The 14154-nt window shown below is 44.7% G+C and overlaps 1 protein-coding gene across 1 annotated transcript in view; it reads right to left on the bottom strand.

Moving 5' to 3' along the window:
- LOC310855982 (rho guanine nucleotide exchange factor 2-like) overlaps positions 1-14154 on the bottom strand; it is a gene marked incomplete at its 5' end in the record, with an annotated part of 88136 nt that overhangs the window by 29116 nt on the left and 44866 nt on the right. Inside the window, one exon of the mRNA XM_083761198.1 lies at positions 4742-4904. Within this exon, the coding sequence (XP_083617324.1) occupies positions 4742-4904 (163 nt within the window). The remainder of the gene's footprint in view (positions 1-4741; positions 4905-14154) is intronic.

Below are 14154 nucleotides of genomic sequence, written 5' to 3'. Positions count from 1 at the left end.
GACTGTTTGATGATCCAAACAAAGGGAAAACCATTGCATTGTTGCACTATATAAAAATCAGTTTGGAAGTGCTCGTTAGATATCACTCAACTGCCCTGCGTACCACCTGTGCATAAGGCAGTAGGACGTCGCTTTACTGAAAACGAGTGCTTCCAAACTGGCAAGCAGTGTTGTTTTTAAAACGAAAGACGAAACATGTTCGTCGACTACCTTTTTTCACTGACGAAAACTAAATGGAAACTAAATTAAAACTACGCTATGACGACTAAAACTGAGACTAAATGTATTGACAATTTTGTCAACAGATAAAAACTAGACTGTAATGCATGAGGAGATCCAGTAGGAGTCATTTTACACTTGGTTGCGTGCTGAAAATAGCAGACCTAAAAGCTCACAACGCGTCGTAGCGCAATGCGTTGTGAGCTTGTAGATCGGCTATTGTCAACAAAGTGTAAAATGAGCCATTAGGACACCATCGAGGCCCGCCAGAACACATTTTAGTCGAATAAATCAACTGTAGATTTAGTCATTTAGTCATTGAATAAATGACAGAAAGAAAAACAAAAGTCATTTGGGGGCGAACTTGAGAAAAGGGTTGAGAATCAGACGACCCTGCACAACATGCTGTCAGCCAGGTGCTGATTGGCTGACTGCCCAGATATCAGCGCAGTGAGAAGAGGCACGTCATTGGACCAGAGCCAGACGTTATATGAAGCGTTCATTTGACACCACCTAATGCGCCTCTCATTGGCTCCTGTCTGTTAGTGTAAGGATGACAGTACAGTAGCTCGGCTTTTATATGGGGGGGGGGGGGGGGGGGGCAAAAAAAGGGCAGTCAGAAAGAAGTACAAAGGATTAAAGGATACAGGAACACACACACACACACTGCTGCCAGAGGGCGAATGTGTGTGTGTGCGTGTGTGATCATTAACTGTAACGGCAGGAGGTTTGGACTCCTTCGAGCTGGCTCTCCTCCTCTCGATTTCCTTTCTCTCTTTCCCTCCATACTTCTCTCCATCTTTCTCTCCATCTTTCTCTCTTTCTGTCTCTCTCTCTCTCTCTCTCTCTCTCTCTCCATCCTCCTCTTCGCTGTGGTTGTACTCAGGGTTTCAACCGCAAAGCATGCTGGGAAGCAGTCTAGTGGGAGTAAATTGACCAGTGGGTGGACACAATGTATACAGACGCTGTCTGTCTGTCCGTCCATCCGCCCGCCCGCCCATCCGTCCGTCTGTGTGTGCGTGCCTGTCTGTCTGTCTGCGTGCGTGCGTGCGTGCCAATCCTAAAGCTTAACCACGTCCAGCCTGGTTTCCTTATGTTTATGTCATTATAATTTAAGGATAGCTGTGAAAATAGCCGATCTACAAGCATGTTCAGATTCAGATCAACTTCACTGACAAACACACACACACACAGGGACATCTGGTCCAGTGATCCGTACTGTAAAACAATGATGTCAAATTAAACATATTCAATCCAAATCTGTCTACTACATCATGCCTTCTTTGTCTGTGATAGACCTGCAAGGAGACGGCTGATATCTCTCCCTCTCTGATCTCTCCTCCTCCCTGTGGCTCATCCCTCCCTCCCTCCCTCCCTCCACCTCTCCTCAACCCATTGTACCTCCTCAGCATCTATCTCTCTCCCCCTCTCTTCCCCCCAGGGCCGTAGCTGACCATTTGGTTGCCCTACTCGTAGGATATTTGTGCTGCCCCCCTTCCGTCCCGACGAGAGGGCTGCTATTCCTCATGCAGATTCACTGTTTGTGAGGAGGACGTGTCATGCACACAGCCACGCGTCATTACGTGGTGGAGCCACAGAGAAAAATGTTATTTCGAGGGAGTCGGCTTGGTACTTTTTGGCACGTACAGGTAGCGACGGCACTGCTTTACCCCTCCCCCTCCTCCCTCTCTCTCTTTGAAGAATCTGACACATTTATCTGAAGTCTCTTCTTCTTTTGTTCTATTGTTCTACTGTTTTCAATGTGGCGTGCTCACTACCTGTGTTCTATAATAATAACAGTTTTAACGTGGTGTGCTACCTTCCCTAGCCGTGTTCTATTGTTTTCAATGTAGCATAATAGCTGTATTCTGTCGTCAATGTGTCGCGCTAACGGCGATAGCCGCATTCCATTGTTGTTAATGTAGTGTGCTAACATTACTAGCCACTATATTGTTTTCAATGAGGCATGCTAGCTGTATTCTATTGTTTTCAATGTGTCGTGCTAACAACGACAGCTGTATTTTATTGTTTTCATTGTGTCGTGCTAACAACGATAGCCGTATGTTATTGTTTTCAATGAGGAATGCTACATGTATTCCATTGTTTTCAATGCGGTCTGCAACCTATGTTACTGAAAGGCAGATAAAACAGCATATGCACCTTTAAACTGACAACTAGCTACTTCCTCTGTGAACCATGCACTTCCACATAAGAAAAGAACATATGCACACACACGCGCACGCACGCACCCACGCACGCGCAACACTCTATATGTCCATAAAGGTCGTTGTCCTAAGGCATAACGGTCTGATTGGATAAAACATCAATATACCAATACACCAATAATCCGGCTTAATGTATAAACTATTTACCCCGAGATAAGCTGTCCGTCAGTTAGCATACAGAGTCACCCATTGTGTTCTACTGTGTTTCATTGTCTTCTATTGCAGTGGTTCCCAAAGTGGGGTCCGGGGACCCCCAGGGGTCCTTGAGGGAGTTCCAGGCATAGAGTATTAAAAGGATAGAGACTGAACTGGCGCGAAGCTCCGCCCCCTCCGCTATTCATGTCAGTGGAAGTTGCTCAGCGGCGTTTTGAAGCACCCGGAAGGCTGCCGGAAGGACCGTCTATTTCCGCATTTTTCGCTGATTCAGCATTTGGACACCAAATTTTGGTGTCCAAATGGGCTTTAACATTGAGCGCTCGGTTGCTCGTCAAGAATCCACGGGTCCGCCTGCAGTCCTTCCTCTTACCACTAGGGCCCAGCGCTTCAACATTGGAGTGCCTAGCTGGCCCCTTGGTTCCAGGGGGTCCCCGGATAAATGATAGTTTGGAACCAAATGGACCCTTATGGGTCTTTAACTTAGTGTACAAATGGAACCAAATGGACCCGGTGTAAATTATCTAATGTAATCCTGGGCGCTACACTTCCTCTGCCAACCTTGGGGGGGCGGGGTGGGGGGAGGGCAGCGAACAGACCTCATGCTTCCTTCTATGCATGAGGAGTCCAAGCTGCTTCTTTTCACCTGACAGGGGGGTGTAAACGGTTGTCTATGAATATACGCGTAGATAGCACCAGTATGTACCATTAGCATTTTCGGGGGTCCTTGACATGAAAGACTTTGGGACCCACTGTTCTATAGAGCGTCGCAGTCCCGCCCCCCACCAGGGCCCAGGAAATGATTCCCCGTTCATTTCCCTCATAGACATTTCAAAAAGTACTTCTAAGCCTTCTAAGAAAATGGCAGGTTACAACACTTTTAGTTTTTCTTATTTGTAATTATTTGTTCGGCCCAAAATGTTGCGTTTGTTGTCATGATTTGTCACGACTCGAGTTGGCTTTTTCCGTGGCGTAATCGGCTTTAACCCATTTTGGGGCGGGAACCCCTTTTGGTGAAAAATAGCAGATCTACAAGCTCATAGCGCGCCACAGAGCGCTACGAGCTTGTAGGTCTGCTATTTTTGAAAAATCGAAGAACGACTGACATAGAAACATAGCCTTTTCAGAAAACTGTCAGGAAGTAGAAGACATGTTTAGAATCTGATCGGTTAAATAAATACTTTTTGAAATGTCTATGGGAAAAAATGAATGAGGAATTCACTTCTGGTCCTATAGCGTCGTCATGAAAGGGGCCGGGACTACGATTCTCTATTGTTTTACACCATGCTCCATTGTGTACGGTATTCCATTGTGTCGTTACTGTCCTGTATCGCGTTCCTTTGTGTCGTGTTCTTGTGTACTGTAGTTTGACATTAATTACTGGCTATTCTATTGCATCACATTGTTGTTTACAAGCTTCTTGTTTCCACGGCAACAGTAAACAGATAGAACTATGCAAATACAATGTGTGCTGCTGGCGAGAAGAAAAAAAAAAAGAACAGACCACAGCTATGCCTTGGCTGATTAATAAAACAGACTCGGGGCGATCCACAAAGCAACTGGGAGGAGCTGCATATTGTTTGTTTTGCTGTGTTTATACGAGGAATAAAATACAATTAATGTAGTCGTTTATTAGAAATATGTTTTAGGTACTATATCGTAAAGCTGTGTTCCTAGTACTGTTCTACATACAGCCGACCAGTTTGAAAGGAATCACACATTAAAGATCCAGGCTTTAAAGCTGCTATAAGCAATAATATGTCAACCTTGTAAGACCCAGCGTTGCTTTTCGGTAACATTTTACCATGCTGAAAATAGCCGATCTACAAGCTCTACAAGCTAGAGCTTGTAGATCTACTATTTTGCGGCAAGTGTAAAATCAGCCATTGCGACGGCATCAAGGCCCGCCAAAACACATTTTAGTCGACTAAAATCCACTGTAGATTTAGATCAACTAAAATCTTATGATATTTAGTCGACTAAAACTAGACACTAAAACATTCCAGGTGACTAAAACATGACAAAAACTCAAATTTCATTCCAAAGACTATGACTAAACCAAAATAAGAAATGTGCTGCCAAAAACAACACTGGTGTGTGTGTGTGTGTGTGTGTGTGTGTGTGTATGTGTCTCTCTCTCTTACTAGGACAGCTCAGGGCCTCCTTGGCAGTGATGCTCTTGTTGCAGGCGGAGCAGAGTGTCGTAGCGGAGACGGTCAGGGAGGTGAAGAGGTGACCGTTGCTGTAGCGAGCCTCTCTCTCCCTCGCCTCCTTCTCCCTCTCCTTCATCCTCTCCTTCTCCTTGTTCTGCACAGAGACAGACACACAGAGAGACAGTTAGAGACCAGCGTTGATGTAAAAAACTATGATGAAAGAATGAAAGGATAAGGTCGCGAATACAAGCGGCCCAAAATGAGTTTCACTGCGCAAAAAGCATGGAATACTACAGGAAACCCGTTAACTCGGGTGGCTGGCGTCTCCCTTAGAGATGGGGTGAGAAGTTCAGTCACGCGAGAGAGACTCGGGAGTAGAGTCGTTGCTTCTTCGCCTGGAAAGGAGCCAGCTTAGGTGGTTCGGGCATCTGGTTAGGATTCCCTATAGGGAGGTCCTCGAGGCACGTCCCACTGGGAGGAGACCCCCCCCGGGGTAGACCAATAAGGCGCAGTTGGAGGAAATACATCGACTCACTGGCCTTGGAACGTCTCAGGATCCCCCCCCCCCAGGAGGAAGTCACTAATGTTGCTCTGGAGAGGGAAGTCTGGAGCTCTCTGGTGGAGCTGTTTCCCCCGCGACCAGACTACAGATAAGCGGTTGAAAATGGATGGATGGATGGAAGGATGGATGGATGGATGGATGGAAAAACTATGACAAAAAATGTCCGTCGACTACCTTTTTTTCGCTGACGAAAACTAAATAGCGTAAAAAACTACACCATTACTCTTCAAAACCATGTGACTTCCATAGGAAATGAATTGAAGAACAGAACCATCATGAATGATGAGACACATGTTTTGTATATATGCAAAACAAACATGGCTAAAGTCTGCTTCAACAGCACTGCCGCCCGAGTGTGGAATCAAATCAATGCCCTGACCCCTTCCCTCGAAACATTCAGATCACTGGCATCCTTTAAAACAGGCCTGAAAATCCACTTTTCAGCAGGCCAAATAAATTAACCCATTTTGGGTGGGAACCCCTTTTGGTGTTTTAAGCATTATGATATACTTTAGCTATTGCAAAATAGCACGAGCTTGTAGATCAGTTGGGTTTTTTTTTTATCGTGAAAATGTAGTGTAAATCTTTGAATATATATTATTTCAACGTTTTTTTTTTACTCAAATCTTTTCTTCTAGGGGGGGGGGGGGGTCCCTGGAACAACATATTTTCAGGTGGCCAATTACAGATATTTTTGGGGGTCCTTGACATGAAAATGTTTGAGAACTGCTTCAGAAAACTGTCAGGGCATTTGTAGAATTGTCCTGGTTAAAAGTCATCTAGGATCATAAGAAAACTAAGTAGAATCAGTAGAATGAAACAGTACAATTAAACTATAAGAAAAAACTATAAAATGGTATGTCTACCGTACATAACATTCTATCTAAATGACATATTTTGGGTGACAAGGTCCCTCTGGTTTCAAACTAATAATAATCATTTAGTTGGGGACCCCCCCTAGGGGTTTTTGTAAATGCTTATCAGAGAGCCGATAGGGGCCAGCCTCCTGTTCCAAGGGCAGACCAGGAAGCAGCAGCCAGTTGGAGCCTCGACAGGCAGGCAGCTTCCACGTGGAAGCTTGTGACGCTGGAAGCTAACCTAATTAATTCCAAGATGGCCGCTCTGCCTCCTGTAGCCACTGCCGCTCAAAATGAATGGAGAAAAAAAAAGAAAAGAAAAGGGGGAATCTCCTATAGGCAGTCAGTCACACAACAGACATTTATGGAGAGAGTTCACACTTGACAAATTGGAATTGAGAAAGTGACAGGAGGACACCAAGTATCATTGTTACTACTACTGTATATTGACAATAAATAAAACATTCTCCTGGCTATCCTGGGGCAATTTACACACACAAATCGGGGATAGCCTGGATCGATAACGTTCGCAAGACAATTGCTCATTATTTGTCGTCACATATGTTGCCGCCTGATGCAAATCACAATCAGTAGGATCATAATGAACACATTGTACAATGACAGATATAAAGACAGACACAGGAAGGTTAACAACAATGGCTCCTTATTGATCAGATGATTGATGATTAGTTCTGTCTGTTAGGCTATATTCTAATCTCCAACAACGCGCACACACACACACACACATACAAAATAAATGCACGCTACTTCAACAGAAAAACCTCTCCACCCTCTACCAATGTCAATCTATAGATCTAATGACTGCAGGTGTGAAACCACACACACACACACACACACACACACACACACACAAGCGTGTTAAGTGGATGCCATTGTCATACCACCAGTAGGCCTAGTGAAGTGGATATCCGTCCTTCATCAGCCTTCTTCTTTTTCCCCTTCATCGTCCACACTCCTCCTCTCTCCTCCTTTTGTTTTGTTCTCTTCTCTCCCGCTTTGGCCTTCTCTCCTCCGCTCCTCTCTCCCGTCTTCTCCTTCTCCACTCTCTCCTGTTCTCTCATCTCTCCTCTGTGTTCTCCTTCTCCCTATATAGCCTGTTTTCTCCTTCTCTCCTCTTCTCTCCACTACTGTCTCCTGATTTCTCCTTCTCTCCCCTCTCCTCTTCTCTCCACTACTGTCTCCTGTTTTCTCCCCTCTCCTCTCTCCTGTTTTCTCCCCTCTCCTCTTCTCTCCACTACTGTCTCCTGTGTTCTCCTTCTCTCCCCTACTGTCTCCTGTTTTCTCCCCTCTCCTCTTCTCTCCACTACTGTCTCCTGTGTTCTCCTTCTCTCCCCTTCTCTCCACTACTGTCTCCTGTTTTCTCCCCTCTCCTCTTCTCTCCACTACTGTCTCCTGTGTTCTCCTTCTCCCCTCTTCTATACGGTTTTCTCCTTCTCTCTCCTTCTATCCTGTTCTCTCCTCTTTTCAGTTTTCTCCTTCTCTCCTGTTCTCTCCTCTACTCCTCTCTCTTGTTCTCTCCTCTCCTGTGTGTGTCTGAAGCAGTTGGTCCTCTCCTCTCCTGTGTGTGTCTGAAGCAGATGGTTCTCTCCTCTCCTCTCCTGTGTGTGTCTGAAGCAGATGGTTCTCTCCTCTCCTCTCCTGTGTGTGTCTGAAGCAGATGGTTCTCTCCTCTCCTCTCCTGTGTGTGTCTGATGCAGTGGTTTCAGCACCCGGTAGATAAGAAGAGGACCTGCCGGGATACTGGACCAATAAGATCTCACTCCCTCCCTCCCATCACTCTCTCTCTCATACACACAGCTCTCTCTCTCTCTCTCTCTCACACACACACACACACACACACAGCTCCTCTCTCTCTCACACACACACACACACACACACACACACACACACACACAGCTCCTCTCTCTCTCTCACACACACACACACACAGCTCCTCTCTCTCTCACACACACAGCTCCTCTATCTCTCTCTCTCTCTCTCTCTCTCTCTCTCTCACACACACACAGCTCTCCTCTCTCTCTCTCTCTCTCTCTCTCTCTCTCTCTCACACACACACACACACACAGCTCCTCTCTCTCTCTCTCTCTCTCACAGCTTCTCTCTCTCTCTCTCTCATTTTTCAAAAGCTAAAATATAACAATGCTTAAAACACCCGCCCAAAATGGGTAACACCCTGAGCGCACAGGACGGAGTTCTCCGCCCTATCAATGTTGCGCCCATTCAATGTTGCGCAACATCGAAAATGTCCCCCCCCCCCTGTAATGCTGTAATTCTTCAAGGGTCAGAGCGCAACTTCTTATTACGATTTCATAACGCAGGTGTTACTGTTAAGGTGGTTGTAGTTGTATTCCATTTGGCATCCTTCTCGGGTCACAGCAGCTCACAAATCTCACTGCTGTGTTTGCACATTGTTGTACTTCACCCAACAGATATGGGAGTTTTTTGTCATTAGTCATGTTTTCAAACCCTCCCTGGGTGATTGTAATCCGTGTAAAGTATATGTCTCTGATGTCTTGGTACAGTGGGCTGACGGTTAGGAAGTGTAGCTCAATCTCTACCTCGTTTTGTGTGCAGTGGGTGCACAGTCGGTCTTCTCTTGGGAGACAGGCCTGCCTATGGCGGGCCTTTCTCGATCGCAAGACTGTGTTCACCGAGTCTATATCGAGTTAATGTTTTCCTTAGTTTCGGATCAGTTACAGTGCTCAAGTATTCTGCTACTGTGCAGTTCCTGTTTAGAGCTAAATAGCATTATATTTTACTCTGATCTTGGGCAGATCTTTTCCATTGTGTAAGCTAGCTGCAGAGAACTGCGGCCTCACGATGGCTCATAATGCGATGAAATGATCAGCGCCTAATAAAACATGAATTCAACGTCCCACTAATCAAAAACACTGATCGCATCGCTAGTAGGCCTCAGTCTAAGTCCTGACTAATAATCATGAAAAGAAATTGCACGATTCTTTTCTACTCAGTCTGTGTCTCATAGGACGGCTGTGGGCAGTTTAGAAACAGTCTTCCAGTGACATCAGCATTAGGCAGACTTTTTTTAAACAAGACTTATTTACAAAAATTTAGATTTTCATTATCGTGAGAACGATGGCTTCCATTTTCGCATTGCAACTTTTCAGGACTAGAAAGCCTGCAGTTTCTATTAGCTTGTATTCCCCATCGATGATGTCACTGGAAGATGGTTTCTAAACTGCCCACAGCCCTCCTATGAGACACAAAAAAAAATTGCGATTTTGTTTTTATATGAAGATAGGTTGAAAAGTGGTGAAGTGGTCCTTTAACAAGAAGCAAGGACCGGCCTGGTGTCTAAACGGGAACCTTCCGGTAAACTAGTCTGCGGTATAGTGAGGGCAGCTGGATTGGAACCCAGGAGGTGAGGATTCCGAGTCCAATGATTACACCAGCAGGCTATATACCGTGTTGGCTGGCATAATTGGTTTTCATTGGTCGGTTCAGTATCAGCGCTGCATGCCACTCCCTAGATCAGGGGTGTCAAACGTCGTCTTGTGCTAAAATATAGGCTAATAAGTAAGGCTGCATGATATATCGAACATGTACCTTCATCAGAGTGGAGAATATAAGTATAAATCAAGTTGAGCAAAGCAACTCTCTCTGCCCCTCTCTAACAGACACAGTTAACGATCGCTTGTTAAGTGCCTGCCAGACAGACAATCAGATGAAATGAAGGCAGGTGTAGAGTAGAGTGTAGACTAGTGAACTGAACATGTTCTCTTTATATCAAGTACTTCATACCAGCCCCTTATGAAACTACTTCTCCCCAAATCCATCTAGGGCCTAGATGGACCGTCCAATGATAAATAGCTTAACTTAGTGGTTCTCAACCCATTAACCAATCACCACAAAGCGACACGGAACTAGCAACGGAACACACCCACAACTATGCAAGTCGGGAATGAAAGCCAAACCAAGAATTTGTGTTCTTGTTCTCTCTCTCTCTCTCTCTCTCACACACACGCACACGCACACGCACACAGTTATTAAGTTCCATCAATCTCAACTCAAGTGCCCCCCCCCCCCCTCCTCTGACTCAGGAGCAGTATCAGGGTGGGGGAGGGGCACCATTGGTGGAGACGGTGGCTCAGGGGTAGAGGTGGCCGGATGGGAACCGCAAGGTTCCCGGTTCGAACCCACGGGCTCCCCCAGAGTCAGTGTCGAAGTGTCCTTGAGCAAGACCACTGAACCCCTAAATGGCCCTTGATGTGCTGGTTGGTGCCTTGCATGGTTTCCCTCTGCCATAGGTGTGTGAATGTGTGTGTGAATGGGTGAATGTAATGCACACTCTCTGTAAAGCGCCTTGGATAAAAGGCGCTATATAAATCATACTACAGCGTCACACAAAAGCGTCAAAAGTAGCAGATCTATAAGGTTGAACCGCGCCACAAAACGACGTGCTTCGAGCTTGTAGATCTGCTATACTTTTGATGTAGACGTTTCCTCCCCGACAGAGACGATATCAAACTGGAAGGTCGTTGAAATTAATCTTCTTCAAAATGAAATCTCTCAATTAAAAAAGATTATGAATCACTATATCGTTAAGCCAGTAATGTTAATCTCAGCTCCTGTCAACGGACCGATGTCAAAAGATTAATTTCAGGCACTACTGTCTCATGTGCATCATATATATATATATATATATATATACTCTCTGTGGTTGATGTTCTATTCATCCATCTATAAATGAGAGCGATGAGAGTGTTAACATGCAGGTGAGAGAGAGAGAGAGAGAGAGACAGAGAGACAGAGAGACAGAGAGAGCGCAGCTGGGAGGGAGCATGCTAGTTACACAGAAACACCTCTCCAGTCCACCCTCTGCCAATATGCATCTAATGACTGCAGGTGTGAAAAAAAGCACACACACACACACACACACACACACACACACACACACACACACACACACACACACACACACACACACACACACACACACACACACACACACACACACACACACACACACACACACACACACACACACACACACACACACACACACACACACAGTGTGTTTCCAGTTCAAATTAGCTGCCGAATCAATCCGAACAAAGCTAAAAGGGAAACTGAACAGCAGTGGTTCACATTAAACCTATTACCTACCTATTATCTATCTGCGAGCCACAAATTGCGAGCCACAAATAGCGAGCCACTAAACCCACCCCGAGCCATTGTTTGGGGAAAAAGTGCAGTGGGGAAAAATTTAAAAAATGTGTGCATGCCATGCATGCAGCTGAAGAATAATATTCGGGCATCTTTGTTGATACCTCAACGTTAAACACAGCTAGTTGCACTGTGTTTAAATCCTCAACGTTTAAACACAGCTAGTTGCATTGTGTTTAAATCCTCAACGTTTAAACACAGCTAGTTGCATTGTGTTTAAATCCTCAACGTTTAAACACAGCTAGTTGCATTGTGTTTAAATCCTCAACGTTTAAACACAGCTAGTTGCATTGTGTGTAAATACTCAACGTTTAAACACAGCTAGTTGCACTGTGTTTAAATCCTCAACGTTTAAACACAGCTAGTTGCACTGTGTGTAAATCCTCAACGTTTAAACACAGCTAGTTGCATTGTGTGTAAATCCTCAACGTTTAAACACAGCTAGTTGCACTGTGTGTAAATCCTCAACGTTTAAACACAGCTAGTTGCACTGTGTTTAAATCCTCAACGTTTAAACACAGCTAGTTGCATTGTGTTTAAATCCTCAACGTGTAAACACAGCTAGTTGCATTGTGTGTAAATCCTCAACGTTAAACACAGCTAGTTGCATTGTGTGTAAATCCTCAACGTTTAAACACAGCTAGTTGCATTGTGTGTAAATCCTCAACGTTTAAACACAGCTAGTTGCATTGTGTTTAAATCCTCAACGTTTAAACACAGCTAGTTGCACTGTGTGTAAATCCTCAACGTTAAACACAGCTAGTTGCACTGTGTGTAAATCCTCAACGTTTAAACACAGCTAGTTGCACTGTGTGTAAATCCTCAACGTTTAAACACAGCTAGTTGCACTGTGTGTAAATCCTCAACGTTTAAACACAGCTAGTTGCATTGTGTGTAAATCCTCAACGTTTAAACACAGCTAGTTGCACTGTGTGTAAATCCTCAACGTTTAAACACAGCTAGTTGCATTGTGTGTAAATCCTCAACGTTTAAACACAGCTAGTTGCATTGTGTGTAAATCCTCAACGTTTAAACACAGCTAGTTGCATTGTGTTTAAATCCTCAACGTTTAAACCATAGACTGTAAAAAATATGGACAAAGCGTTCGCCGGGTCTAACATGAACGTAAAATGAAGCCTGTAATAATATGGATGTAAGTCGCCATCTTTCTAGATCCGTTTGGTACCAGCTGGCCATTGGCTGGCTCCGTTTTGGACCAGCTGGCCATTGGCTGCCCAGACAACGAGGCGGGACTTCCCCCCTTCTTCTCCGTTGGTTTTTATTTTGACTCGAGTGGGAGGGGAATCCCGATCATAGACTGTAACGGTAGCCACGCCCCTCAGAACATACGCGATGTTTTTTTTTCTTTATGGTCATTTTTTTAATTAATGGGACCATAATTTTCCAAAAAGAATATTATGACATTAGAAATGAGACTTTAAACTAGTGACTGGAAGAAGAAAGTATTCATGACCATGTTTATTAAGGTAATACAGTCTAGGTGAAGTTGGGCCAAAATACATGGGCCTCTATGGAGCTATGGGGCTTTTTGGGTCCAGTCCAGCGCCACAACAGGCCATTATTATGAACTACCGATTTCAAATGAGGCTTCACGAAATATCTGGCTGACTGCCCCCCTGGTTTAAACACAGCTAGTTGCACTGTGTGTAAATCCTCAACGTTTAAACACAGCTAGTTGCACTGTGTGTAAATCCTCAACGTTAAACACAGCTAGTTGCACTGTGTGTAAATCCTCAACGTTAAACACAGCTAGTTGCATTGTGTGTGAATCCTCAACGTTTAAACACAGCTAGTTGCACTGTGTTTAAATCCTCAACGTTTAAACACAGCTAGTTGCACTGTGTTTAAATCCTCAACGTTTAAACACAGCTAGTTGCACTGTGTGTAAATCCTCAACGTTTAAACACAGCTAGTTGCACTGTGTGTAAATCCTCAACGTTAAACACAGCTAGTTGCACTGTGTGTAAATCCTCAACGTTTAAACACAGCTAGTTGCACTGTGTTTAAATCCTCAACGTTTAAACACAGCTAGTTGCATTGTGTTTAAATCCTCAACGTTTAAACACAGCTAGTTGCACTGTGTGTAAATCCTCAACGTTTAAACACAGCTAGTTGCATTGTGTTTAAATCCTCAACGTTTAAACACAGCTAGTTGCACTGTGTGTAAATCCTCAACGTTTAAACACAGCTAGTTGCACTGTGTTTAAATCCTCAACGTTTAAACACAGCTAGTGTAAATCCTGGTCTTCATATTCTAGAGACTCTCCACAGAGGCTTTGTACTGGGGAAAGGCCTGGCTCCAGGGCACAGCTGCAAACGTGTGAAGCTCAGGTGGGTATTGTAGTCCACAACACGTTGTGCCCTCCGGACTACAACAGCAGGTCTCTGCTGGGAACGCTATAGCCCCCCGTTAGCATCGCTGCTAGTACCAGACGAGACGACGTCGACCTATGTGGCCTTTTTAAGAGATAAAAGGCTAAAAAGCAGCTCCCCCTCCAGAACGAACAAGACAAAGGCTATGTCTCCTCCTACAGCAAAACACAAGACAGGAAGACAGCTGAGGGAGGGAGGCCTGGTCCTAGATCAGCAGGGTTCCACGAGAGTCTTCAACACTGAACTATTGTTGTTTGTATTATTTTTTTCAACAACAGCCGTTTGTGTAGTTGTGAAAGTTAGCAGTGGCTGTAGAGAATCACCAGGAGATGGACTCACGGTGGGTGGACAAACCGCTACCAAAAAGTGTTGATCTTGTCGAC

Source organism: Protomyctophum parallelum, assembly GCF_964188405.1.
Source record: "Protomyctophum parallelum genome assembly, chromosome: 3".
NCBI lineage: Eukaryota > Metazoa > Chordata > Actinopteri > Myctophiformes > Myctophidae > Protomyctophum > Protomyctophum parallelum.
Note: the sequence above shows the minus strand (reverse complement) of the source record. Positions and strands in the feature narration are given on the sequence as shown.